This window comes from Lithobates pipiens, unplaced genomic scaffold (genome assembly GCF_037356315.1).
Source record: "Lithobates pipiens isolate NorthernLeopardFrog02 unplaced genomic scaffold, aLitPip1_a1.2 Scaffold_18, whole genome shotgun sequence".
NCBI lineage: Eukaryota > Metazoa > Chordata > Amphibia > Anura > Ranidae > Lithobates > Lithobates pipiens.
The window spans coordinates 192,961,832-192,988,749 of NW_027507758.1; the positions used below are offsets into that span (position 1 = coordinate 192,961,832).

The window sequence follows — 26,918 nt, forward strand, 5'->3', positions numbered from 1 at the left end:
GTGTACATTTTGTATAACAGTGTAAATTTGCTGCCCCCTCAAAATAACTCAACACATAGCCAATAATGTCTAAACCACTAGCAACAAAAGTGAGTACACCCCTAAGTGAACATGTCCAAACTGTCCTCTTGGCCATGGCGTTCACCAGAGCTTCACAGGTTGCCGCTGGAGTCTACTTCCACTCTTCCATGATGATATCACGGAGCTGGTGGATGTTAGAGGCCTCGCGCTCCTCCATCTTCCGTTTGTGGATGCACCACAGATGCTCAATAGGGTTTAGATCTGGATACATTCTTGGCCAGTCCATCACCTTTACCCTCACCTGCTGTAGCAAGGCAGTGGTCATCTTGGAGGGGTGTTTGGGGTCATTATCATGTTGGAATACTGCTCTGCGGCCCAGTCACCGCAGGGAGGGGATCATGCTCTGCTTCAGTATTTCACAATACATGTTCGAATTCATGGTTCCCTCAATGAACTGTAGCTCCTCAATGCCGGGAGAACTCATGCAGCCCCAGACCATGACACTCCCACCACCATGCTTGACTGTAGGCAAGACGAACTCTGCACATGCTCAGTTTGTGTGTTGCTAGAAAGTTGTTTTTTGGGAGGGTGCATGTGATCACTGAGCCAATCCGCACTGTCCAGACAAAGGGTCAGGGCTCATGCAGCCTGATAGGACAGTCAGAGTAGAATAAAAACTCCTGCAAGCTTTAAAGCGATAGTAAACTGTTGGGGGAAAAAAACCTGCAGGACAATGGCATAATGTGCTAGTATGCATTGTATACTAGCACATTACAAAATATTCACCTTAGAACGAAGCCTTCCAGTGGCGCCTACTCACCGCTGAGAGGGCTGACATCTTCTTCTCCCTTTTCTGCTGGGATCACGGGTTTCAGCACTGAAAGTGGCCTGAGCCGTAATGACATCACTCCCAAGCATGCGTGCGGGAACCCTTGGTTCAGGTGACGGTATTGTAGGCTTACCTGTAGGTAAAAATTAAGCGGGGTTTACAACCGCTTTAACTAGACACTGATAAAAGTCATAAGACTGTTATATACTGCTGATGAGAAAAAGTATTTAGCAGTATATATTTACTAAAATAATTGCTTTTCCATGTTCTGTGTACTGTGGGAGACCATTTATAGTGAATGTAGGGTCCTGAGTTGAGTAACACTTTAGAGTGGATGTAAACCCTTGCATATACCCAGTGAAGTGAACAGCCTCAAATGATACAGAGCTTAAACAAATCTCCATAAATAAGTTTTACATTTATATCTGTTGTCTTTCCCTTTCTAAACTCTTTAGGAAGTGCACAGCATGTTGGAAATCCTTTTCTTTCAGCAGTTGGGGTGGAATCTCAGCATATACACTGTGTGGGTGCTGATTGGAGGAAAGGCGCACACACACCCCCCTCCACATAGGCAGAGGAACAAAGAAACTTGCAGAGCTGCAGTCTGAATAGACAAGCTCTCTGCTAATCTACCGCTAAGCTCAGTCCCTGATACAAATTTTTAGCTGCTTTTATCTCATGTGTCAGAACTTGTCAGAAGTGACTCCTGCTAACAGCGGAACGGAGCAGCAGAAACCCACGACGCTTAGAGCTTTGGAGAGAGATACGTAAACACTACAGATATGTGCCCAGGTCAGATTTCATGAATGGTGTTTACAACCACTTTAAGGCAATTGTGAAAAAATGCCATTAACCTCCCTGGCGGTATTCTCGAGTCTGGCTCGGGGTGAGATTTAATGACCATAAGCGGTATTCCCAAGCCAGACTCGGGATTGCATCGCTGGATCCATGTAAGGGTTGCTTACCTTGTCACCTGGATCCAGCGATGTCTCCCTGCTGTGATCAGCGAGCCGCCGTGTCTTGCTCGATCTGTGACAGCGCCGGGCTCCGTTCCCTGCGACTCACGGAGATGGAGTTCGGCGCCAAGTTAAAAAAGTTAAAAACGCAGTATAGTTACAGTATACTGTATAGATTACAGTACTGTATCAAACAATTACACATCCCCTTTGTCCCTAGTGGTTTGTCCAGTGTCCCGCATGCAGTTTTATATTATAAATACTGTTCTTTATGCCAGGAAACTAGAGATTGTCCATAGCAACCAAAAAACGTCCCTTTTACATCAAGCAGTTATAGACCAGCTAGAAAACAGTGATAATAAATTAGAATCACTCGCAGAATTGAGCGATGGTAATTTGTGGGGAAATTTGTCATCAAACACTAAAAGTAATGACAATTCTGCAATTCAGCATATTTCAGTGTTTTTGATTTGATTACATTATTGAATAATTTTTAATATTTATAGTTATTTTATTTTAATATATAGGCCTACAATATAAAAGCCAATTTTCCATGCAAAATAATGGTACCGCTTTCAGCACCTAAAATCTGAAATAATCATACCGCCAGGGAGGTTAAAGCAGGTATGTTTTAAAAAAAAATAATGCAAGGAACTGTTAATTAACAAACTTCACAGAAATTCAGTAAATATAAGTAGATACAAATTTAAAGAGCAACTCCACTCTTGTTGATGAAAAAAGATATACCCATCAGAGTGATCCATGCACATTGCAAGGGCAAAACAAACTTTGTAGCAGAGCCCTACCTGTTTCTTTTCCTAAGAAAAAGCTGTATGTTCTACTATGTCTTTGGAAGTCTGGTCTGTTAACGGGAGTGTCTGTTCAATCTAATCAGTTGATGCACGTGTAGTCTTCTAATGATGCAGTTGCAGTGTCTACATCCCTTTTAGAAGCAATTAACCCTTAAGGGATATCTCGCCAAAATCAAATTCCTGTTGCAGAGGTTACCTAAAAATTTACTTGTATCTTAGTGCAGACTTCTGGGAAAATCAGCTAATCACACAAGCAGGAAATTACATTTCTGGGGAAGTTGTGTACACCAGCTGTGTTCAGAAAGCGTCTTGTTGCCATATTGCATGGAATTTTACAAAAAATTACATCCGCTGTAAATTGAAAAGGAAATGCTAATTCTGAATAACATTAAATTACATTATGGCTTGTGTAACAATTGTATATGCTAAATTATTTATATATATATATTTTTGTTTCATGAATGGGGAGTTGCCCTTTAACAATATTTGGTGGGGCCACCCTTTTGCAAAGCAGCAATTCTTTTCACTGCATATATTCATTACCACAGTTCCACTGAAGACTTTCCTTATCAGCAAATATTTCCGGTAACTGTAAACAATCCTTCCTGACCTTCTCATCAAATTGGTTTGTTACCAGCTATGATACAGGAAAATTCAAAAAATTTCAAAAAGCCAGCACTCCAAATAAAAGCTTTGTAAATTACTGAAGCAACAGACGGATGTTTTGCGTACCCCTTTCTTGTGTTCTGTCTGATACTTTGAGAAAGGGGTCCTTAATTTTGCCCATATGTTTAGTGGCCCTGTCATGTTAAATTTGGGATCATTTAGACCTCTCCGTAATGGTATTGGATTGAAAAAAATCTGCTTGTACTTCTCCGGAATAGGTAAGCCATCAATTGTGATCAAATCACAAACTTTGTGGAAGTTCACCTCAAAACTGGCAGGGAGCCTTCATTATGCTTTGCTGGTGCCTGAAGATATTCACACATGTACTATTCTCAAGCCTTTTGGCAAATAAACGGTCTTCTGTTAAAACCAAAATCTTGTGTTTGGAGTCATCGGTCCAACAAAAAAAGATATCTCCTATGGGACTTTGTTGTAGCCAAACAAAATGTTGTACAAAAAATATTCCTAAAAATGAGATATTAGGGGGCGTGTCCGGATGTAAGAGGAGGAGGACGTGTGTTTGAGGAGCTCCGGCCGTCCTAACATTATCCTTTGCCATCCTGCAAATATAAAAGCCCTAACGGAATTTTTTATTGACCTAGGGGTCCACCGCACTGTTGTGCTTCATCCTGGGGGGCATTTGAGGAGTTTCTGGACTGGGCTGCTTGTGGATCGGCTGCGCTCCATCCTCGTGGCTGGCGCCATATTCCAGGCCTGTGTGGGGTAATCGGGTCCGTTCGGGGGCCTCTGGAGGAGGTAAGAGGCTCCTTTCTATTCATCCGTCGCCCCCTTGTGCCCCCCGGGCTGCCCCGCTGTTCCGCGGACCGCAGGAGTTCAGTTTTAGGCCTGAGGCCTAGCGCGGCCTGTTGAAGCCTGCCGCGGACCGGACTTTCCTGAGCGGCTGGGCCGACGGAGGTGCACCGCGGGCGGCCGGCGGAGCGTCGGGGATTGCCATCGGCCGGCGGAGGACTCTCCTGTATGTGCCCATCCTACCTACGGCTGCTGGAGGGGCTGTGGAGTCTGCATTGTTGCCCCGGCCTAACGGGGCCTAGCGCGGACTGGAGGACATCTGTGGTCCCTGCTTGAGGCCTGGGGGTGATTGGGGTTGTTGACCTGATCCTTACAGCACTGGCACAGCTCCCTTTGCTTCCCCTGCTGGACACTGCTGACCCCTGTGAGAGGGGGGGGCGCTTTCCTGGCGCGCTGACTAGGGGCCTCGGGCTGCTATTCCTGCTCTGTCGGGCTCTACATTTATTCATCCAGTCCCCTGGGCCTTGCCACATAGTGCACTGACGGAGCCTTGCTGCCAGACGACTGTAACTTGTGCGGAGCGGAAGTCCGTGGACGCCTGCATCTTAAACTCCCTTAATGGGCCCTAAACACCGACCTAAAAGTTTGTCTGCATCGAGCGGTCCTGCTCCTGAGCCGCCCACCCACACAGATCCTTCTCTTATCGGCAGGGTGCAGTCGCTGCTCGCGGAATTAGCCATGGAGTCTGGGTCCACATCTAGTGCGGCTTTGCCTGCCCCCCCTTCCCAGGATAGTACGGCGGTGATACTGGCTGCTATTGAACAGAGTAAAACCTCTATGCTGGTACGCATAGACCACCTGGCCGAAGAATGTAATCTCATTAGAAATGATCTGGATAAGATCAGGGGCAGGCTGACGGAATCGGAGTCTCGAATCTCTGCGGCGGAGGATCTCACAGCTTCCCACACCAATCATATAGCGGACCTGCAACGCACAGTACATATGCTAGTCGCTAAGGCTGATGATGCGGAGAACAGAGCACGACGCAACAATATCCGTGTCTTGGGCCTTCCGGAGGGGGAGGAGGGTGATCGCCCGGCGGAGTTCGCGGAGGATTTCTTCAAGAAGCTGTTGAGCCTTACGGATGTCTCTCCGACATATGTTGTCGAACGTGCTCATCGTGTCCCTACAGGTCGTTATGTCCCAGGAAAGAATCCTCGGCCCTTCTTGGTCCGTTTCTTGAATTTTAGGGACCGTGATAGGATTCTATCTGCAGCTCGCGGGCACCCTTCTCTTCCGTATGGCAACTCCTCAATCCTATTGTTCCCGGATTTCTCGGCAGACCTGCAGCGCAAGAGAAAGTCCTTTAACGATGTCCGCAAACGTCTACGGGAAAAAGATATTAAGTACAGCATGTTATACCCCAGCCGCCTTCGGGTGCCTTATAATGGATCAGTGAAGTTCTTTGACACGCCTGAGGAAGCGACGGACTGGCTGATTACACTTCGTTAGTCTCCTACCGCTATCCCTATATTCATTGGGGGTACTGCTTGCCTGGATCGTCATCCTGCTATAGGCTCCCTGACTCTTTTTGTTTTGGTTGCTGTTACAGCTACAGTTGCTGGGAGGCTGGCGGGCTATCATCTATCCACATGATGAGAGGGTGTTCTTTGATCCTTGTTCCTAGCGGGTGGCCTGACGCCCTCCGCCACTTCTGAGATGTTTGAGGTGCTTTGTCATACAGTTTATCCCTCCTAGTTCCACATGGGGTTGTTGTTGCTATAGGATTCTGCACTCATCTATGTCCTTCTATCTCGGAGCTCCCCGGATGCAGGACACTCAAGGACATATTAGTTTTTACCCCTCAAACCGGGTTCTACCGCCTTGAGGAGGCGTGAGCGGCTTAGTGTGGCCGCTGCTTCGGAACTTTTTTTTTGTTCTAAAGTCTGGAGATTTAAGGTTTTTTTTTGGTTAGGTTCTGGGTATCAAACTGACCATAGGTTTTTTAGTGCCCCTTTTTAATTTTCTCACTTTGGGCACTTATGGCCAGTAGGGAGTTGCGGGTTGTTTTTATTTTTTGTTTTTCCTTTTTCTTTTTTTGTTTTTTTTTGAGTTGTTTTAATTCTCTTTTCACTGTATGCTCTGAATCCACTGATTATTGCAAACGTTTTAAAAGTTATACTTCCATGTATCATGCTCACTGGCGGGATAAAAGGTTGTTATATATGTATTGCCATGCTGTGATATGTTACCCACTGTGTCAATGGATTTGAGATTGGTGTCTTGGAATGTTCGGGGTCTCAATGATAAGGTTAAGAGGGCCCTGATGTTTAAGTACCTGAATAGTCATAGGCCCCATGTCCTTTTTCTCCAGGAGACTCATCTTCTGGGGAATAAAATACTGGCATTGCGCAGGCCCTGGGTGAGGCAGGCGTTCCATGCTACGTACTCAAGCTATGCGAGGGGCGTGGCCATCTTGCTCAGCAAATCTCTAGCTTACAAAGTTGTCCATCTACATACTGATCAAGGGGGTAGATTCATTATCTTGTTATTAGAGATTGACCGAGTGGTTTATGCTTTTGTTAATGTATATGTGCCTCCCCCTTTCCATCCGCAGATTTTGTATAAGATTAGCGAACTGCTGGCTCCCCTTCAATTCTCCAATCTGTATATTGCAGGGGATTTTAACTCCATTTTGGATCCTTCCCTGGACTCATCTAACCCAAGTAGGGTATGCTCACCAGAGCTATTGCACTGGGCTCAAACATTTCATTATACCGAGATCTGGCGATGGAAACATGCGGATGCTAGGGCCTACTCCTTCCACTCTTCCACACATAAATCGGGTTCCAGGATAGATCTGGCTTTTGGCAGCTCTGGGGCTCTGACGTTGGTGAGGGGGGCACTGTATTTACCCGCGGGTCTCTCTGATCATGCTCCTTTAGAGGTCAGTTTACAGTTGTCGAGCGCCAGGGGTAATTCTTGTTGGCGCTTAGCGCCCAAATGGTTGCAGAACTTGCGGGTGGGGGAGGAGGTCACTCCTAAACTACAACAATACTGGGAGCTGAATGAGGGTTCTACCTCGGCACAGATGGTGTGGGATGCCTTTAAAGCCAACACCAGAGGAGAATATATCTCGGCTATTAAGGCAATCCGCTCTGATATGTCATCCCAGATCCGGACGCTCGAGGGGAGTGAGACTGAGGCGGCTGAGGCTTTTTCCAGCTCGCCGATCTCGGAACGCTTCACCCGACTGGCTGAGACACGACGGGCCTTGTCCCTTCATCTTGCGGAAGCTACTCACTTGGATTTGAAGTCTATGGCGGGGAAAATCTTTGAATATGGGGACAAAAACAGTAAGCTTCTAGCGAATTTAGTGGCTGACACTAAAATGCAGACGGTGGTTTCAGAGATCCGAGGGTCTGATGGTCAGGTTGTGTCTGCACCTGATCTGATACTTGCGGAATTTAGAGCCTTCTATGAAACACTGTATGCTGAAGTCCCAGGGGGGTCGATGGAGGAGCAGAGGGAGTTTCTATCCTCTCTGGATTTGCCCACCCTCTCACAGGAGGATTGCGCATTTCTAGACAAGGACTTTACTTTAGAGGAAATAGAAGAGGCAATCCGCTCTTTTCCTGGCGGGAAGACTCCTGGACCCGATGGCCTGCCTGGGGAGTGGTACAGGATGTACGCTTCTCTGGTCGCTCCCAAGTTGTTAACGGTGTTCTCTGAGTGTAAATCTCAGATGGCGCTCCCTCCGTCCATGTATCGAGCACACATAGTACTGCTCCCTAAGCCTGGCAAGGATATTTCCCTTTGTGCTTCCTATAGACCGATTTCCCTACTAAATTATGACCTGAAGATTTTGACGAAACTTCTGGCCACAAGGTTACGAACAGTCCTCCCATCCCTGATAGATATTGACCAGACCGGATTCATGCCAGGGAAGTCCACAGACATAAATCTACGAAGGGTATTTACTCATTTGCAGTTACCAGCCACTGAGTCTTCTACGAGGGTTATAGTGACCTTGGACATCGAGAAAGCTTTCGATTCCGTGGCATGGCAATTTATGTCCCTAGTACTGGAGGTTATGGGCTTTGGAGTCGAATTTCGTAAATGGATTCATATTTTATATAAAGAGCCCTCGGCACAGATCAAGTTAGGGGGCGCTTTGTCAGCGCCTTTCGCTGTTCGGAGAGGAACGAGACAGGGTTGCCCGTTGTCACCGGCTCTTTTTGCCCTGGCAATGGAGCCACTTGCATCGGCCCTCCGGAAGGCAGAGGGGGTTCATGGGATACGGGTGGGTTCCATACAGGAGAAGGTAGCTTTATATGCTGACGATCTCATACTTTTTTTAAGTGACCCTGCCCAGTCTCTCCGGGAGACGTTACGTATTCTTTCCCATTTCACGGATTGCTCGGGGCTAAAGGTAAATTGGGACAAATCTCAAATTATGTCCATAGATAAAGGGGCTAAAGCGACAGCGGATCCTAATCTGCCACTAATGTGGACAGACAAAATTAAGTACTTGGGGATTCATATTTCCTCCTCTACCTCTGATTTTTGTGTCCTTAATTTGGATCCACTGGTGCGGCAGATGAGGACTAGACTGAAGGCGTGGTCGCATCTCCCTCTCACATTGATTGGGAGGATTAATTTATTTAAGATGAAGCTCTTGCCTGCTTTCCTCTATGTTCTCAGACATGCCCCACTATGGATTCCAAAAAAATTGTTCCGCATGATCAACTCTCTTCTGGTATCTTTTCTCTGGGGCGCTGGACAGCCGAGGTTTAAGCTGTCGGTGTTGCAGAGGCCTTGGGGAGAGGGTGGTTTAGCTTGCCCGGATTTATACTCCTACTATGTTGCGGCCCTTCTGTCCCATGCTCATAACTGGCTGATTTCCGATGAGTCCAATGCGGCGGTGGTTCTGGAGGCGGCGTGGTTGGGGTCATATGAGGCGCTTAAGAATTTATTGTATCGTGGTCTTCAGGCCCCCTTCCCACTTACTGTAGCAATGAGGGCGGTTGTAAGGGCATGGAGCGTGGCTAATTCTGTGCGCCCCATGCCTTCGGGATGTATATCTCCCCACAGTCCTCTTTGGTTTAACCCGAATCTTCCGGAATTTGGCTCAATTCCTGATCCTAGTGTATGGGCCAGCAGAGGTATCAAGTATATTGAGCATCTCTGTGTTGGGGGTAAACTACGGACCTTTGACGGGCTGAAGCAACAGTATGCCTTGCCTAACTCACATTTATTCCGGTTTCTGCAACTTAACCATGCTTTTCGAACACAGTTTAAAAATGCCCCAGTGGTGTTCTATACCTCGAAGCTGGAGACTCTGCTTAGGGACAGGGATCTGTCTAAACCTCTGTCTGCTATATATAAGGTGTTGCTCCCAAATGTTCATACGGGCCTGGAAGCCCTAAGGGCAAAATGGGAGGTGGACTCTTCCTCATTGGACACTGAGGACTGGGAAGATGTCTGGGAATATCCATTTTTACAATTAGTGGCAGCCCGGGATAGACTGGTACAATTCAAAATAGTGCATAGGGTTTATTACACTCCACAACGTCTTCACAGAATTTACCCTTCTGTCCCTGCCTCCTGTTGGAGATGTAACTCGCTCTCAGCAGATTTTCTCCACATGTTCTGGAGCTGTCCTCAGATAGTTAGTTTTTGGGTGGAGGTGACTAACTTTATTCTGACTGTGACCACCGTACATGTACCGCTATCAGTAGAGATATGCCTATTGGGGTTGGTCGGATCGCTGGCTCCACGCCGGGCGCTCCGCACACTCCTCGGCTTATTACTATATTATGCTCGTAAATCTATTGTTCTTAAATGGAAGGCTCCGCTAGCTCCCTCTATTAATTACTGGAAGAATTTAGTAAACGCGGCTCTTCCACTATATAAGACCACCTATCTTTCTCGCGGCTGCGAGGCCAAGTTTCATAAAATTTGGGACATCTGGACGGAGTCATGCGACACTAACGCTGACTCGAATGATGACTGACGGGGTTCCTCTGTGAGTAAGTGGGAATATCTAGGGTACTGACATTTATGTAGCCTTGGGTTCTTCGCATAGTTCATCCTGTGGTTGTCTGCAGTATAGCATGATCGAGTTTGCACATTGTCCTGAGTAATGAGTGGTGGTGCTAGAGTGTACAGTGGAAATTATTATTTTTTTTTTTTTTTTTTTTTGGTTGTTTAGGTTCGGGGGGAGGGGGGGGGGGGGTTTGTTTGTTCCCTGACTGTTTCAGGGTGTGTAGTAATAATCAGCCTGGGTATGCCCGATAGGCTGTAAGCTGTTTTATTTGTTATGTGCAAAATTAATAAACAGAATTTAAAAAAAAAAAAAAAAAATGAGATATTAGACAAATCAGTAAAATGACCATGTTAAAATCTTTAGACTAAGTGTGAATAACATACATTGTCTTCCTATAAAATAGGAACAAGACCTAGAAATGCACTAATACAAAGTGGTGATTGAATTTAAATGCACCAACCAATTTCCCAATGCGTTTCAATAGTTAAACAACCTTCCTCGGGGGATGTTGGGTGAAAGTGCCTGAATGTATAAAATGATAATAGTAATACAAGAATTTTCAAAAACACCAGTGGTAGTATACAAAAATATTGCATATCGGCGCTATGCTCTTCCAAGTAGACTTGCATAGGTATGGCAGATTATGCACTTATAGTGTCATTGCAGCTATTCGTGAATAGGAGGTCTGAGTGGATGGTCAGGGAGGGGAGGGCAACCCATTATGACCAGCGCCCTCACTAAATTTAAAGGTTGAAATATATGTCAATGGGGGTTATTTATGAAAGGCAAATCTACTTTGCACTACAAGTGCAAAGTGCACTTGAAATTGCACTGAAAGTGCACTTGGTAGTGCAGTCACTGTAAATCTGAGGGGTGGATATGAAATGAGGGGAAGCTTATTTTATCATCCAGTCATGTGCAAGCTAAAATGCTGTTTTTTTTTTTTTCCTTGCATGTCCCCCTCGGATCTACAGTGACTGCTCTTCCAAGTGCACGTTCAGTGCAGTTGTAGTGCAAAGTGGATTTGCCTTTTGTAAATAGCCCCCAATTTTTCAAATTGTTTAGTTAATCAAAAAATGGCAGGACTATAATCTTAATCTCACCAGGTCAGAAGGAGTTAAGAAATATCTTGACAAAGGACCGCCACCAAGGGTGTTCCGTTAAGTTAGGCCTAAGGCAAAAAATGTGCATTACAGCTATGTGGTATGGGTAGCTGAAGTTCAAAGCCATTAGCAGATATCTTGTTAGGAAAGTAGCTTTGACCTGTGTACAAGACCTGGTGGAGGTTGTGTCCTGCCCAGAATGCTAAAACGGTGCTCAGACCATGCATGATTCTATATAGTTCCCATAGGAATTATAGACGGGGTGAGGCAAGTGGAATCACCAGGGCTGTTCACATATGTTCCTAGCTGCCGACCTCCCTCGGCATCTGTATTGGTCCCCATGCTTGCCCATGCAGCAGACGGGCATGTTGGAGAGTGTGACCGCATAGCATATTGCCTGATATTTAATATTTCTGTATACTACCATTGGTGTTTTTGAATACTCTTGTATTTACTATTTTTCATTCAGGCACTTTCACCCAACAACACTGAGGAAGGGTAACTACCGAAACATGTTGGGCGATCGATGATTGAATTTACATTCATTTAGCAATCAATATGCACCCACAAGCTCTCTTCCTCCATGTATAGGAAGGCAGGGGATTGGTGACTGAACCACCTTATATTAGCATCTGTTGTGCATTTTATATGCCTTGTTTCTATTTTAAAGGAAGGCAATGTATGTTATTTCACATTTAGCCTAAATATTTTAACATGGTCATTTTATTGATTTGTCTAATAATAATATACTTTTTATGAATATTTTTTGTACATCGTTTTGTTTGGCTGCAACAAAGTCCCATGGGAGATGTCTGTCTTGAGTATTTTTAAGGGACGTAGCAGCCCTGAACTCGCATGTTACCCACTCCCGTTTCTTTGAGTATTCGGTCCAGGGCAACTGCTACTTATGTTTAACCAGTTTCCCTCTAGCATAATTATTTCATTTGTTGCACGTCAAAATCCGCATTTTTGGTTATCAAATAAAACCCCCAGAACGTATGTTTTCACAAAGCTGTAGCCTTGTAGAATAAAATAATTGTTGCAATTTATGTTGCACAACATGTACGCAACTGTTTATCAAATGCATATTTTCAGGAAAAAAATACACTCAAATTAATTTTAGCGCAAGCAAACCTAATACAGTACCAAATTTTTAGGGGAAAAATATAAAAGAAGGGTTTGCCTCAAGCAAATGGATATCAAACAGGTCCATTCTAAAAATTGCTAAGAAAAGCAAATACAGGTCATCAATTTAGAGTTATTTATGAGTTATAGCCCTAGAATTATTGCCATTTTTCTGCATTGTTCCTATGTGTTCGTGCATAGTTGAGTTGCTTAGCCTTGTTTCCATTTCCTGTGTACAAAAACATGGGAACTGGAGTGCAGAAAAATAGCAGCAGGTGCTGCTGATGAGTCCAAATTTGAAATATTTGGCTGTAGCAAAAGGCTATATGGAGGATGGTACAATGAGTGTCTGCAGACAAAAGTGAAGAATGGTGAAGGTTCCTTGCAAGTTAGGGCTACATTTCTGGAAATGGGATTAGAGATTTAGCCACGATCAATGCTGTCCTCCATGCTGATAAATACAGGCAGATACTTATCCATCATGCCATACCAACGACAAGCATGTGGATGGCCCCAAATGTATTGGACAATGACCCCACACATGCAGCCAATGTCGTTAAGAACCATCTTCAGTGTAGAGAACAACAAGGCGTCCTGGAAGTGATGGTTTGGCTCCCACAGAGTCCTAATCTCTACATGATTGACTTTGCCTGGGATTACATGAAGAGACCGAAGGATTTGAGGCAGTCTACATTCCCAGATCATCTATGGTTAGTTAAAATGGTTGTAAACCCCTTTTAAAAAAAATCATGAAAAAAAAAATCCTGCAAGACAAAGACATAATGAGCTAGTATGCATAGCATACTAGCTCATGAATAACTTACCTGAGAACGAAGCCCCTGAAGCAGTCCTCCGTCTTCCTCTTCGCTTACCTGTAGGTCAAAGTTGGTTGTAAGGGTTTACAACCACTTTAACAACCTACCTGCTGAGTTCCTTCAAAAACTGTGTGCAAAAGAACTTGAAGAATTAGGCTTAATGTAAATGGGACATTTTTACAACCTCTTCTGAACGATTTAACTTGACAGATAGTAACCCATGTTTAAAACGTCAGTTTTGCCGCATTTAGAAGCGTTTTGATAAAACATTTTTTATTTTATTTTCCAAAACAGCCAAAAATGAAAAACGCCTGTAAACCAAACACGGCTAAATGTGAGTTACCGTGTTTAGAAGCGTTTAGAGCTTGAAATGCCTCTAAACTCAGCGTCTGAACTTTTTTTTTTTTGCTTTCCAAAAAAGGCCTCTAAACTCAACTGCCTAAAAGACATTAAACAAACCTGTGTACATGTACTGATAAGATAACATTGGATGAGTTCAGGGGCAGCTGAAAAAAGCAGCCAACTGCCTCTGAAAACACGTTTACCAGCAGCAGTGTACATGAGAATGTTGTTTTGAAGGCAAAGGGTGATCACACCAAATATTTATTTGGATTTCTCTTCTGTTCATTTACTTTTCATTTTGTTTTATAAAAAAAAAAAAAACTTTTCCGAAAGCTTTCTTAATTTGCAGCATTTTTCACACCTACCTACAACTTTTTGCCTTGTTGGTTTCTATGGGTAGCTTGGCGTTCATCATTGATGGCTCTTGCTCTTCGTATAAAGTAAAGGTGTCTATAAATGGATTGCCTGGTTCAGCAGGTACTGGTTGAATTTTTATCAGTGTGCAGCCATCCCTGTTCTAAAGCAGTCAATTGTTTCTCTTCTGTTGAATAAACAAGTTGGAAATATTTTGTCAATCAGTGTTAATCCATGTATTCTGACAATGGCAAGTCCTATTGTTAGAATACAATGACCCAGGCAGAGGGATTCTTCCATCCACTTTCATTGTGTGGATGGAGGTATCTTCTTGTCTAATTGGAGAAAAAAAACTGTCTGTGGCCAACTTGAAGTTGGCCACAGATGGATTGCAAGTCGCCCTGACTTATGATCCATGTGTGGCCATCACTGTTTCGACAGAAGTCAATCTTTAGATCGACTTCTGTTGAATGGGATAGTTGGAAACCGTTTGGCGATCAGTCGTTGCAGCCAGTGATCAGTGAATTTTGACAGAGGAGAGTCCAGTTGGCAGAATGCTATGTCTCTGGGAAAGGGGGGGATGATCGTCTAGCCTACTGGCTGGATGAAAGGAAAATGAAACGTCTGTGGCAAGCTTAAAGTGTTCACCTTTAGACCCCTTTCACACCGAGGGCGTTTTGCAGGCGCTATAGCATTAGAAATAGTGCCTGCAGTCCTCCCTCAAACTGCTGCACCATTGTCTCCAGTGTGAAAGCCCGAGGGCTTTCACACCGGAGCGGTGCACTGGCAGGACGTCAGGAAAAGTCCTGCCAGCAGCTTCTTTGGAGCAGTGAAGGAGCGTTGTGTTTACCGCTCCTCCACCGAAATCAATGGGGTAGCACTGCAATACTGCTGGCAAAACGCCGCTATTGTGGGCGGTTTTAACCCTTTCTCGGCAGCTAGCGGGGGGTAAAAGCTAGTGGCTGAAATGCGCTACAAATCCGACGGTAAAACTAAGCTAAAAATAGTGGCGTTTTACTGCCGATGCTATGGGCACAGCAGTGTGAAAGCCCTCTTACAGAAAAAATGTGACAGCGCTGACCAAACAAAATCCAGCTTGTCAGTCCTGAAATTACTGATGGAGAAGGAAAAAAGTGGAAATTTCAAATCCCTGGAGCTACTGTAGGGGTGCTGATGGCTAAGCAGAGGTAAGTATAGCAGGGACCTGAGGGTTTCCAGTGTAAAATCCCCTTTTTTACTTTATTTTCCCTGTAAAGCTTAACTAACCCTCTGGCCTGTCTATTTTGAATTACTGCAAGGTATTTTATCCGGCCCTGGGAAACTCTTATATCAGGGCAAGCTTTACATTTTAGCTGCTGTTTATAAGAGCTATGTTTGTACCTTGTTTTAGGATTTGCGAAGCGGCACCAAGAAGCACGTGGGACCTTCGCTACAATCTGTACTACAGAATCTGGAGAAGATCCAGAACAGCAAAGAGCGAGCTAAAACTTTATTCAAATGGCTGATTTCTCCCATTAAGCCCAAGGAATTCTTTAGGTAAGCCAGTTTTACTGTGATCTATTTGTACACCTATTGGGAGAAGTTCGAGAATTAAAAAACAAAAACAAAAAAACCTCAACCTCTGCCTGCCAAAAACCCCGGAGAAAGGCAAAAAGGGTTTCTCTACTCTGAAAACCTATTCTGGAGCGCCTCACAAATGTGAGACCCCTGTGCTGTCTTGAGGGCAGGGCAAATGATCAGTTCAGGAGACAGGCAAAAAGCATGGTCATTTAACAGGCCGAGGTTAATTCATGTCGAAGGCAGAAACAGAGACAGAGGCATAGTGATAAACAGTCCAGATCATACACAGAAATGGCAGATAATGTAAACTGGAAAAATATCTTCACTTCACATATACTTCACTCTTAGTGATAGATCGGATAGCGCTCTCCAATACAGAAGCCTGGCTGGGAGGGACGTTGGGGACAGTAGTATCAGGTGTCAGGGCAAACTCCTTTACTTGAACACACACAATTTTTTGGGGGGGTTTGCGGCCTGTTTGGAATTCTGGCCAATGAATTGGAGAAATTGTGTTCAGGGGCATGGCCATGCGGATTGAGAAGGGCTGTAATAACGTCCTCTTGAAATTTTGGATAGGTTAGGGATCTTTGTGTGCCCTTGGAAAAAATAATATGAATTGAGTAGGGCTAATTGAAACAAATAAATGGCAAATTTTTTATACCAAAACAGAAATCTGGTGACCAAGTAGGGCTGCATCAGCTGGTCATTTATATCCATCTCCCCCCATGAATAGATTATATCTATTCTGGATGGGACCTCCTCTAGTCTGAAGTTCCAACCAAGGGGTTGTCATGTATTGTGGAAAGGCTGCACATGTGTCATTTTTAGCTCTCCACTTTAGGGTTAGTACCTCTTAATTCTGCATACTACACCCCCCCCCCCCCCTTTAATTTTGTGATCAATCTCTGTGCAAAGCTCTTGCGGTTGGTCTGTGCTGTTCCACAGGCTACAGTGCTCCAGGCCCTTTAAAAATGTGATGGGTAGTCATGAAAATAAATGTGATTTATGCCTTTAGAATGCCTGTTGGTGATACTTGGATGTTGGGCCTCTATATGTGGCCAGGCTGTGGAAAAGTCTCACATGTGGTATTGACACACTCAGGAGGAGTAGAAGAATATTTTTTTTGGGGTGCAATTGCAAGTTGAGCTATGCCACATGTGAGAAATAACTTAATATGACAATTTTGTGGGAAAAAAATAATAATTTTCCAAGCAATTGTGAGCAAAAAATTTAAACTTCAAAAAACTCACCATGCCCCTAACTAAAACCTTAGACTGTCACCTTTACAAAAAGGGGTCTTTAAGAAAAAAAAGTGGGGGGTCATTTGGGGGGTGTTTGTACTGTCCTGACATTTTAGGGCCTCAAGCAATGAGGCGGTCAGTGCATCAGGATTGATCAATTTTCAATGATACAGTGCCTTGAAAAATTATTCATACCCCTTGAAATTTTCCACATTTTGTCCCAACCAAAAACGTACATGTATTTTATTGGGATTTTATGTGATAGAACAACACAAAGTGGCACATAACTGAACCGGAAGGAAAACAATAAATGGTTTTCAAAATATTTTACAAATAAATATGTGAAAAGCGTGGCGTGCATTTTGTGTTCAGCCCCCCTTAGTCAATACTTTTTAGAACCACCTTTCAGTGCAATTACAGCTGCAAGTCCTTTTGGATATGACTCTACCAGCTTTGCACATCTTTGAAAAATAGCTCTGTCAGATTGGATAGAAACAGCAATTTTTAAAGACTTGCCACAGATTTTCAATTGGATTTAGGTCTGGACTTTGGATCATTCTAACACATGAATAGGCTTCGATCGAAACCATTCCATTGTAGCGCTGGCTGTATGTTTAGGGTTTGTCCTGTTGGAATGTGAACAAACTGCAAACGGGACTTCTTGTGGCTTTCTTTCAACAATGACTTTCTTCCTACCACTCTTTCATAAAGACCAGATATGTGGAGTGCACGGCTAATGGTTGTCCTGTGAACATATTCTCCCACCTTGAGCTGTGGATCTCTGCAACTCCTCCAGAGTTACCATGGGCCTCTTGGTGGCTTCTCTGAATGCTGTCCTTGCCTGGCATGTCAGTTTAGGTGAACGGCCACATCTTGGTAGGTCTGCAGTTGTACCATACTCTTTCCATTTACCTGATGGATTGAGCGGTGCTCCATGAGATGTTCAAAGCTTGGGATGTTTTTTTTCTTTTTTTTTTATAACCTAACCCTGCTTTAAACTTCTCCACAACTTTACCTCTGACCTGTCTGATGTGTTCCTTGGCCTTCATGATGATGTCTGTTAATGAAGGGTCTCTAAAAAAAAAACCCTGAGGGCTGAACAGAACGGCTGTAATTATACTGAGATTAAATTGCACACATGTAGACTCTATTTACTAATTTACTAATTAGGTGACTTTTGAAGGCAACTGGTTCCATTAGATTCTAATTGGGGGTATCGGAGTAAAGGGGGCTGAATACAAATGCACGCCACACTTTTCACATCTTTATTTGAATAAAAATGTTGAAAACCGTTTTTATTCCACTTTTGTGTTAGTCTGTCACATAAAATCCCAATAAAATACATTTACGTTTTTGGTTGTAACGTGAAAAATGTGGAAAGTTTCAAGGGGTATGAATACTTTTTCAAGGCACTGTACATAGCATAGACACTATAACTTTTACACAAACCATTTCTCATACACTTATCAGGATTTTTTTTATTTTTTTTTACAAAAGACATGTAGCAGAATACATTTGGGCCTAAATTTATGACGAAATTTGATTTTATTGGAGTTTTTTTTTTTTTTTGCTTTTTTCGCAAAAAAAATTGAAAACCCAGTGATGAATAAATGCCACCAAAAAAGAAAGCCCTATTTGTGTCAAAAAAATAAATTATAAATTATTTTGGGTACAATGTAGCATGACTGAGTATTTTTCATTCAAAGTGTGAGAGCACTGAAAGCTGAAAATTGGACTGGGTAGGAAGGGATGAAAGTGGTCAGTATTGAGGTGCCCACTACTGAGGTTGTTAAAGCAATCTACTAAGCTGGCCCGGAGGTCCTATGGTCTTGATTTATGGAAGCATTGTGTTCTGTACTGTACAATAAAGAACTAAGGATGTTTTACTTGTCTGTAAAGAGCATACTATCACACACAAAGTATGTGATAGTTGCAGTGCCTGGAGCTATTAAAGAGAACAATGCTAAAACACAACAGACCTGCCAAATAGGTATTCTTTTACAGGGTGCTGCTTTTCCATGTTTTCTATAGAGTTGACCGGATTGCTTTTAAGTTCTGTAATTGTAGAGTACTGGAGAACTGAGATAATAAACAAGCAGCATAGGTCTGCCATGTTAAAGTAAATAATGAGGGGAGACATTGGTGTTCATGGAGGGAAGCTATGATTTTGAGACTTTTAAATGTGAACATCTCTTTTGTGTTTAAATTGGATTTCTCCACACCCTTTCTCTAGTAGTTTAGACACTTGGCAAATTAGAATCCATGTTTCCTAGTGGCTTTACCCCATGCAAATAAAGGGGCTTTGTCCTTAGGCAGTAGGATGTCTCTCTAGCTCTACTGGATCAAGAATATTTCTACAAGATCATCTATCAGCAGCTGCTGTAGTGTCATACCAGACCTGAGGATTCACTGCAGAAGGTGCTGTAATGATCAATGTTACCCAGATTCAGATAATTACTAAAGCTTTGCTTCACTTCTATAGGTGAGGGGGCTCTGCTGTGTCCCGAAGTATAGGGGTGTGGGATAATTTTCTGTAACTGCTTTGTATTACTGCTGACAAATCTTTTTGTTATGAAGCTTTTCACTTTGTTTTCCCCATGCTCCTCATGTTATTTCCTGGAGGGACCTTTTCTGGTGCACTTCTACCAGTAATGCATTGCACATGTGGGTTGTGAACTACAAATTCTCCCTTGTTCAGTCTCAATGCAAAGTAGCGAGAGGATCTCTGATGGATGAGACAGCAAATTGCCCTTCGACTGTAGAACCATTCATCCTTGCCTATGTTTGCGAGTTCTAGGGCTAAACTTCGCATTCTTCTTGCTTATGTTTTTCAACCAATTTCTTCAGAAGGATACTATATAGAACCCTCAAAATTTCCACTCGCCTGTTTGCGTTTGGCGAGTGGAAATAAAGTGAGGGTTTGTAGAGCAGGCAGAAACAGCAGCACCCAGGATCCTGCTGGAGGAGGAGAAGAGGCGCCCAGTCAGGGTCATCTTTAACACAGGCCTCAAAGCCGATATCCCTTAAATCCGCACCATTGGTGGAACAGTGGCTTCCCCCTGTAAGTCCCGCCTGTCAAAACGATTGGTTGCTAGCATCCTAACAACTAATGCTCGTGCTCGAAGGACCAGGCATTCAGAGAGAGAGATTAAACTTTCTCCTTCAGAGCTGTTCCCCCTCCCCCATCAAGTGCTGTACTTCCTGGCTTCCTGCTGATAACCGAAGGGGCCGGAAGAGGACTTGCTGTCTGGACTGGAACACTGCTGAGATGACTAGCCAGGAGTATGAGGGGAACTGCATGCTGTCCAGATGGGTACATTGCTGCTGATGTGAGCAGAGGATTCCGAAAGTCTGGCCATGTCTGCACACAGAGAGGACAGGGATCACACTTAACAGGTGTATTTAGGGTGGAGGTAGGCCATGCTCCCCCAGGTCCTAGAGCTGTATACACTGATCTGCAACATCTCCCCCTCTACAGAGATTGGGGGGGGGGGGGGGCATCCATCACCACACCATCCACAGTACCTGTACAATGTCTGCAGTGTCTGACCCCCTCCTGGGCCATGTCTGTAGTATCTCTGACCCTCTCCTGTGCCATGTCTGTAGTTTCTCTGACCCTCTCCTGTGCCATGTCTGTAGTTTCTCTGATCCTCTCCTGCGCCATATCTGTAGTTTATCGGACCCTCTCCTGCGTCATGTCTGCAGTTTCTTGGACCCTCTCCTGCGTCATGTCTGCAGTTTCTTGGACCCTCTCCTGTGCCATGTCTGCAGTTTCTCGGACCCTCTCCTGCGCCATGTCTGCAGTTTCTCGGACCCTCTGCTGCGCCATGTCTGCAGTTTCTCGGACCCTCTCCTGCGCCATGTCTGCAGTTTCTCGGACCCTCTCCTGCGCCATGTCTGCAGTTTCTCGGACCCTCTCCTGCGCCATGTCTGCAGTTTCTCGGACCCTCTCCTGCGCCATGTCTGCAGTTTCTCGGACCCTCTCCTGCGCCATGTCTGCAGTCTCTCGGACCCTCTCCTGCGCCATGTCTGCAGTCTCTCGGAGGGGGGTTTGTGGGGATAGAAAATGTTTAATGTTAATTGGACCCTGGGCAAACATTTAAGATGACCCTGCATACCATGTATGATCTGTGGCATACTCCTGTATGATCTGAATAAGATCTAATTTACGAGGACTTATTCAGGGGCAGGACAGGGTCAGGGGTTGATGGGGCAACTGGTGGTGAGTGGCAAGTAACTCTTGACCTGGCTAGTAGCCCACAACTTAAAATTTTTGAGCTCTGCTAAATAGATGGGGCTAGCACAAAGATTTCTTTCCTGCCTAAAACAAAATGTGTCTCTGATGCAAAATAGTGCTGCAAGGTATGTTGTTTCATCCCCTTTGATAGAAGGGCCTTGCTACAGATGCAAGCCTTTCTGGCTGTTGCGTAGTCCTTGGCTTGCTGTAAGTGCAGGGGTAGCAAAGCTGTCCATTAAAGGATATCTATACCCAAGAAAAAAGTTTTTATATGAAACCTGGGTGACAATCATGGCTTCCTGTTGATATAGTAAGGAGTGAATATAGCTACCCTAGGACAGAAAATATGTTATTCACAGGATTACCATGTGAAAATGAATGAAAATACATTGGTGGTCACGTAATCTGGAGCCTGTCCTGGCTCCCGATCTGAAGCTGTGATTGAAAGCTGTTGGAAACAGCTGAGTCAGTGTGCCACATGTGTAGCTGCTGGGCGTTAAGGCCCTCTTTACCTGCTGCTGCACGTTACCCAGTCAAAAAGAGATTAAGCTTTTGGGCAGACATATTTGATCATTACCTACAGTATATACACTCTGACACTTCCTTAATGGTGCTTTTCAATGGTTGATACTCTTCTCTAAAGTTCGACCAGACAAGATCTGTCTGAGAGCATGAGACTCCCTGCAGTATCTGACAGCTTCTGTATTTTTTTACATTATGTTATGTTGTTTACAGTATGTTGTCTTTACATTACGTTATGTTTTTACATTACGTTATGATGTTCCTTTACGTTGTTTGACCTGTTCTGGTGACGCTACTTTGGAAATGTAAATAGGCCACTCAGTAGTACCCGTATAGTTGTATTCCTTCAATGCATTCATGTACTTGAATTAACAGCAAATTACACGTTTCTTATAGTCTCTTGTGCCTCCCAGCAGGTAAAAGGTATTGAGAAAAGGACTGATGCCATGTACACACGATTGGACTAACCGGGCTTTGCAGCGGAGGTCCGCCGGACTTTCCGTACGAGCGGGCCTGCCCACACATGACCAGACTTTTCCGGCGGACAACCCGCCGGACTATGGCAGGAGTCTGCCAGACTTTTGAAATCAACAGACTTGCCCACACACTGAGAAAAGTCCATTCATTTTGAGGTAGACGGAAATAGCAAAGGAAGTCAATGTTGCTGCCTCCATCGGCGAGATTGACGCCTCGCAAGCCCCGTCGCCTGGTATGGATTTAAAGAGAGGAAAAAATCAGTCGGAGCCCACACATGGGCGGATTGTCCAGCGGACTCTGGTCGTGTGTATGCGGCATGAGAATGCCTTAATATGACAGACCTTGCAGAAAAACATGAAACAATGTGGAGAAAGGGTCAAGTGATCCATGTGGGGCAGAAGGGGAAAAGAGAGGGAGTCAAGGATGGTGAGAAAGAAGGGTGCCTGACTAGGAAGGCTCTGCAATGTAGCATGATTTTGCTTTGGAAGGCTTTACAAATTACTGAAGTAGAGAAGTCAATCTACAAACGCCATATCATGCTATGATCTTTGAGTGTCGTTTAAGGCTAGCTGTCCCTAGATTGCTCATAATGTAGTGAATTTCTCCTGACCATTTATTGATAGTGGGGTGCTGGCCGCTTTCAAGGAATTGGGGCTCTCTCAACTGTTTATTATTGTTCCCTCTTTGGAGATTCTTTAGGGGGATATTATCATAAAGGGAGGGAAGATTTTCCCAATTTCTGACTGTTTAACAAGTGTCAGTCCGAACAAAAAGGAAATCTTCCACAGAGACTGGCAGCAGCTACATAAATGTAGCAGTGTTTAGAACCTCTGGTCCTTCCTGTGTTCCTGAGCGAGATTCTCTAACTTTCTGTGTAGGCGACAGGAGTCGAGCCAAGAAGGAAAACAGGTGAAATATTTTGCATGGAAAAAAATCCTTATTGCATGCTCAGGCAGCAATTAAAAATCTGACCGCATTTCTTGCCCTTTCCCGCTCTATAAAAATTTTAAATACTTAGTTGGTCGTCTTAGGCTTTATGCTTACCATAAAGACTAGAGAAGTTTAATTTTATGTAAGTGATTCAACTATCTCATAATGTCTCCTAGGCCAGGTTCTCTTCTCAAGGAGGGAAAGAGCTTACCTGTTCTAAAAGTAAATTTGCACCTGCTAGTGCTGACCTTATTATGAAAATACTAGTTGCTGTCTCTAGCTTCAGTACGTTTTCAGTTTTTTCTGACTCTGGACCATAATGCATATCAGGAAAGCCATCGATGCCAAGTAAGCTTCACCTTACATATGTGACCTTGTTCACATAAAAGAGCTCAGAAGCTGCAATTATAATCTTTTTCACTCAGAATAATAATATTAAACCTTGGTGATGATAAAAGTCTATTGATATGTGAAGTTAAAAATAGGTCTGCTTTAATTTAATGCACGCTTCGTTTTTGATGGTTTATGATTGTGCTTGTTATGTTTGGCTGGCTGCATTCCATAAGCCTTTTTTTTTTTTTCCTTGCAGTAATATTTGGGAGAAGAAACCTGCTCTAATTAGACGACACAACCACAAGTATTATGATGGATTTTTTTCTTCTTCAGAATTTGATCGCATTCTCAGAGAAGTAAGTGAGCAAAAAAATCTTGTACTACTGTTAGTGTGCTGTTTTTGATAAAGGCTACTCATTAAAATAAGTGCGGCATTTATACATAACAGGTACATTTATACTGTAAGATTAGTTCTTCTGTAAAGTGGTTAAAAATGGGTTTTTGAAAACTGTAGTGTACTTCCAGTGAGTGCATATTTGAGCTTATATATTTTTTTTTTTATGGCATTGTACTGCGCTTACTGTAAATTACTGCACGTTGCAGTAACAGTGTTTATGTGTGGGCCCTAAATATCAATTTGCAAAAGTTAATGAAGGTATTTCCACTTGTTCAACTATTGCTAACTTTTGCTTGGCAATTATTGTAAGGGTATATGAGGTGTATTTTGAGGAAGCAGAAAATAGAGCCATTGAAGTTGGAAACAATTTAATATTTTAGATCTTTCCGGTGAAAGAAAATGTAACATTTTGTATTATTCCGTGAAATGTGAATTGAATGTTTAATGACAAAATTATTGTGAAGTAAAATCATACATGTATTTAAAATAACTCTTAGGCCGTGTACACACGGGTGGACTGTTCGCCCAACTTAGTCCGCTGAACAGTGTTTCAGCGGACAGTCCGCTCGTGTGTGGGCTTCAGCAGACAGTTTCAGCGGACAGTCTGACGAACAAAGTTTTTCGGAATTTCCGTAAGACAGTCCGCTGAAACTTGGTTTCAGCGGACAGTCCGCTCGTGTGTAGGCTTGTTCGACAAACTAAGTTTCGCGCATGCTCAGAAAGGATTTACACGGCGAAGGTTGCATTGCAGTGTATTGGACGTCGAATTTCTCGTCCCGTCGTACGTGCCGTTCACGTCATCGCGCACGCTTTCAGCGGACTGTTCGTTCATCGTGTGTGGTCAAGTCCGTTCATGCAAATTTTGAGCGGACTGTTTGTCGGATTGTTTGACGAACAAAGTTGGGCGAACAGTCCGCCCGTGTGTACGCGGCCTTACAGTCTAGTGAAATTACCCTTGCGCTTGTAAAGCGTAGCGTAACCCCTTCCCGCCGAGCGTACGCAGATGTGCGTACTCGGCTTCCGGCGGGTATACCGGGATGATGCCCGCACCATTTTTTCCAGCGGGCGATTGGCTATCCAGCCATAGCAACCGATGCGGCTAAAAGCAACTCGGCTGTTATGCAGGTGGAGCGGGAGGGTACGCCCCCCCCCCCCCCCCTCCCGCCGCGGGAGCACCGATTCCACATCCGCTGCCTCCGGCTGCTGGGGAGGAACTGGAACGAGGCCGTAATCGGCTTCGTTCCAGTATCCTAATAGTAAACACAGAAGCGACGTCATGACGTCACTTCCCATTTACTCGGCTGCCAATGGCTCCAGTTTTAAAAAAATATACGGTATTCAGAATCGCCGTTTTCGGTGATCTGAACACATTGAAGTGTAAAGGAGGGATCGGGGGTCTTTTAGACCCCTGATCCCTCCATAAAGAGTACCTGTCACCACCTATTACTGTCACAAGGGATGTTTACATTCCTTGTGACAGCAATAAAAGTGATACTTTTTTTTTTTGAAAACAATCTAGTCCCCGCAAGTTTGCGAAGCAAAGAAAACTCATACGGAAGTCGCGCCCGCATATGTAAACGGTGTTCAAATCACACGTGAGGTATCGCTAGATCATCAGAGCGAGAGCAATAATTCTAGCACTAGACCTCCTCTGTAACGCTAACCTGATAACCGTAAAAAAAAAATGAAAGCGTCGCCTATTGAGATTTTTAGGTACCGTACTTTGTCGTCAATCCACGAGTGCGTGCAATTATAAAGTGTGACATGTTTGGTATCTATTTACTCAGCGTAACATTATCTTTCACATTATGCAAAAATATTGGGCTAATTTTACTGTTTAGTTTTTTTTTAATTCATGAAAGTGTCCCTTTTCCAAAAAAGTTGCGTTTAAAACACCGCTGCGCAAATACCGTGTGACATAAAATATTGCAACAATTGCCGTTTTATTCTCTAGAATCTCTGCTAAAAAAAATATATATAATGTTTGGGGGTTCCAAGTAATTTTCTAGCAAAAAATATGGACTTTACTTGTAAACACCAAATGCCAAAAATAGGCTTAGTCATGAAAGGGTTAAACCTTTTTATTGTCTTCTATAGGAGTGAATATTTCCTAAATCCTTAGAAATACCTTTTGACATTTAGACATTTTACTAAATAGGGGTTTAAAATTCCTTTATGCCGCGTACACACGAGCGGATTGTATGGCGTACTTAGTCCGTCATACAATCCGACGGACAATCCGTCGTAGTTTCCATTGAACGGACTTGACCACACACGGATACACAAACAGTCTGTCGAAAGCTTGCGTGATGACGTGTACAGCACGTACGACGGGACTAGAAATAGGAAGTCCAAGACACAGCAAAGCACCCTTCCGCCGTGTAAATCCTTTCTGGGCATGCGCCATTCTTAGTCCGTCGAACTAGCATACTGACGACCGTATTGTCCGCTGAAACCAAAGTACGATGGACAGATTTTTGGAAAAACCGAAATTCTTAGTACTCCGGACTGCACGCTGAAAAAGTCTGCTGAAGCCCACACACGAGCGGATTGTCCGCTGAAATGTGTTTCAACGGACTTAGTACGTCAAACAGTTCGACCGTGTGTACGCGGCATTAGTCTTTATCAAATTTGGAGTTCTTTTTGTAGACTACTTCATATTATCAATCTTTCTGTTATGTTTCAAATCTAGGATAATGTACAGTTTGGTGTAAACTTGGATGTTACCAGTTATACTGATGGAGTACGGGAAACCCACAATTCCCCTGGCAGAGCATTGCCACTGGTTGTATGGGACTATTTCAAGGTAAACAAAAGGAGGTGGTAAAACTTTTTTTATTTGATGCTAAAACTGATGGCCACTTCTCGCTAATCATACTATCAGATGTTTCTGAAGCTTTCCAAAAACTCACCACCCACTGCTCCTTTCCTGGTTCTTCTTCACACCTTCAGTATCCCCTACAACTTCCATATGGTCCTTTTCCTCTTCCTTTCAGTAGGGGCCACCAAAAGCTCTGAAATCTTTTTTTTTCAGACCTAAATCCAATGACTAAAGATCTTGCCATCTTCACGTATTGTAACATTTGAAAAATATTCCCCCCCCCCCCCCCCCCCCTTAACATCACCAAGGTATTCACTTCCCTGTTATCTATCAACTTGACTATTGCATTGACGTGCTGAAAACATATTCACCTTACCAGAGGCTGTGTGTGCTGCCCTCCAATTGATTTGCTTGCTTAGCGGACAAAATACAAAGCCCTCCACGGCTCTACACCGAGATGCAGCAGAAACCACTTCTCAAAATATCACCAAAACCGTCCTTTTCACTCCTACCAAGGTCTTCTGCTTATTATCTTCCTAGTCTTAACCCCATGCCTGCCTCCAGAACTTCTTTAGAGC

General features: G+C 43.9%; 1 protein-coding gene across 1 annotated transcript in view; it reads left to right on the forward strand.

The window, feature by feature from the left end:
- Positions 1 to 26,918, forward strand: part of RIOX1 (ribosomal oxygenase 1) — a gene marked incomplete at its 5' end in the record, with an annotated part of 155,567 nt that overhangs the window by 9,436 nt on the left and 119,213 nt on the right. The window contains 3 exon segments of the mRNA XM_077486487.1: positions 15,213 to 15,358; positions 23,379 to 23,478; positions 26,212 to 26,325. Of these exon segments, the coding sequence (XP_077342613.1) occupies positions 15,213 to 15,358; positions 23,379 to 23,478; positions 26,212 to 26,325 (360 nt within the window).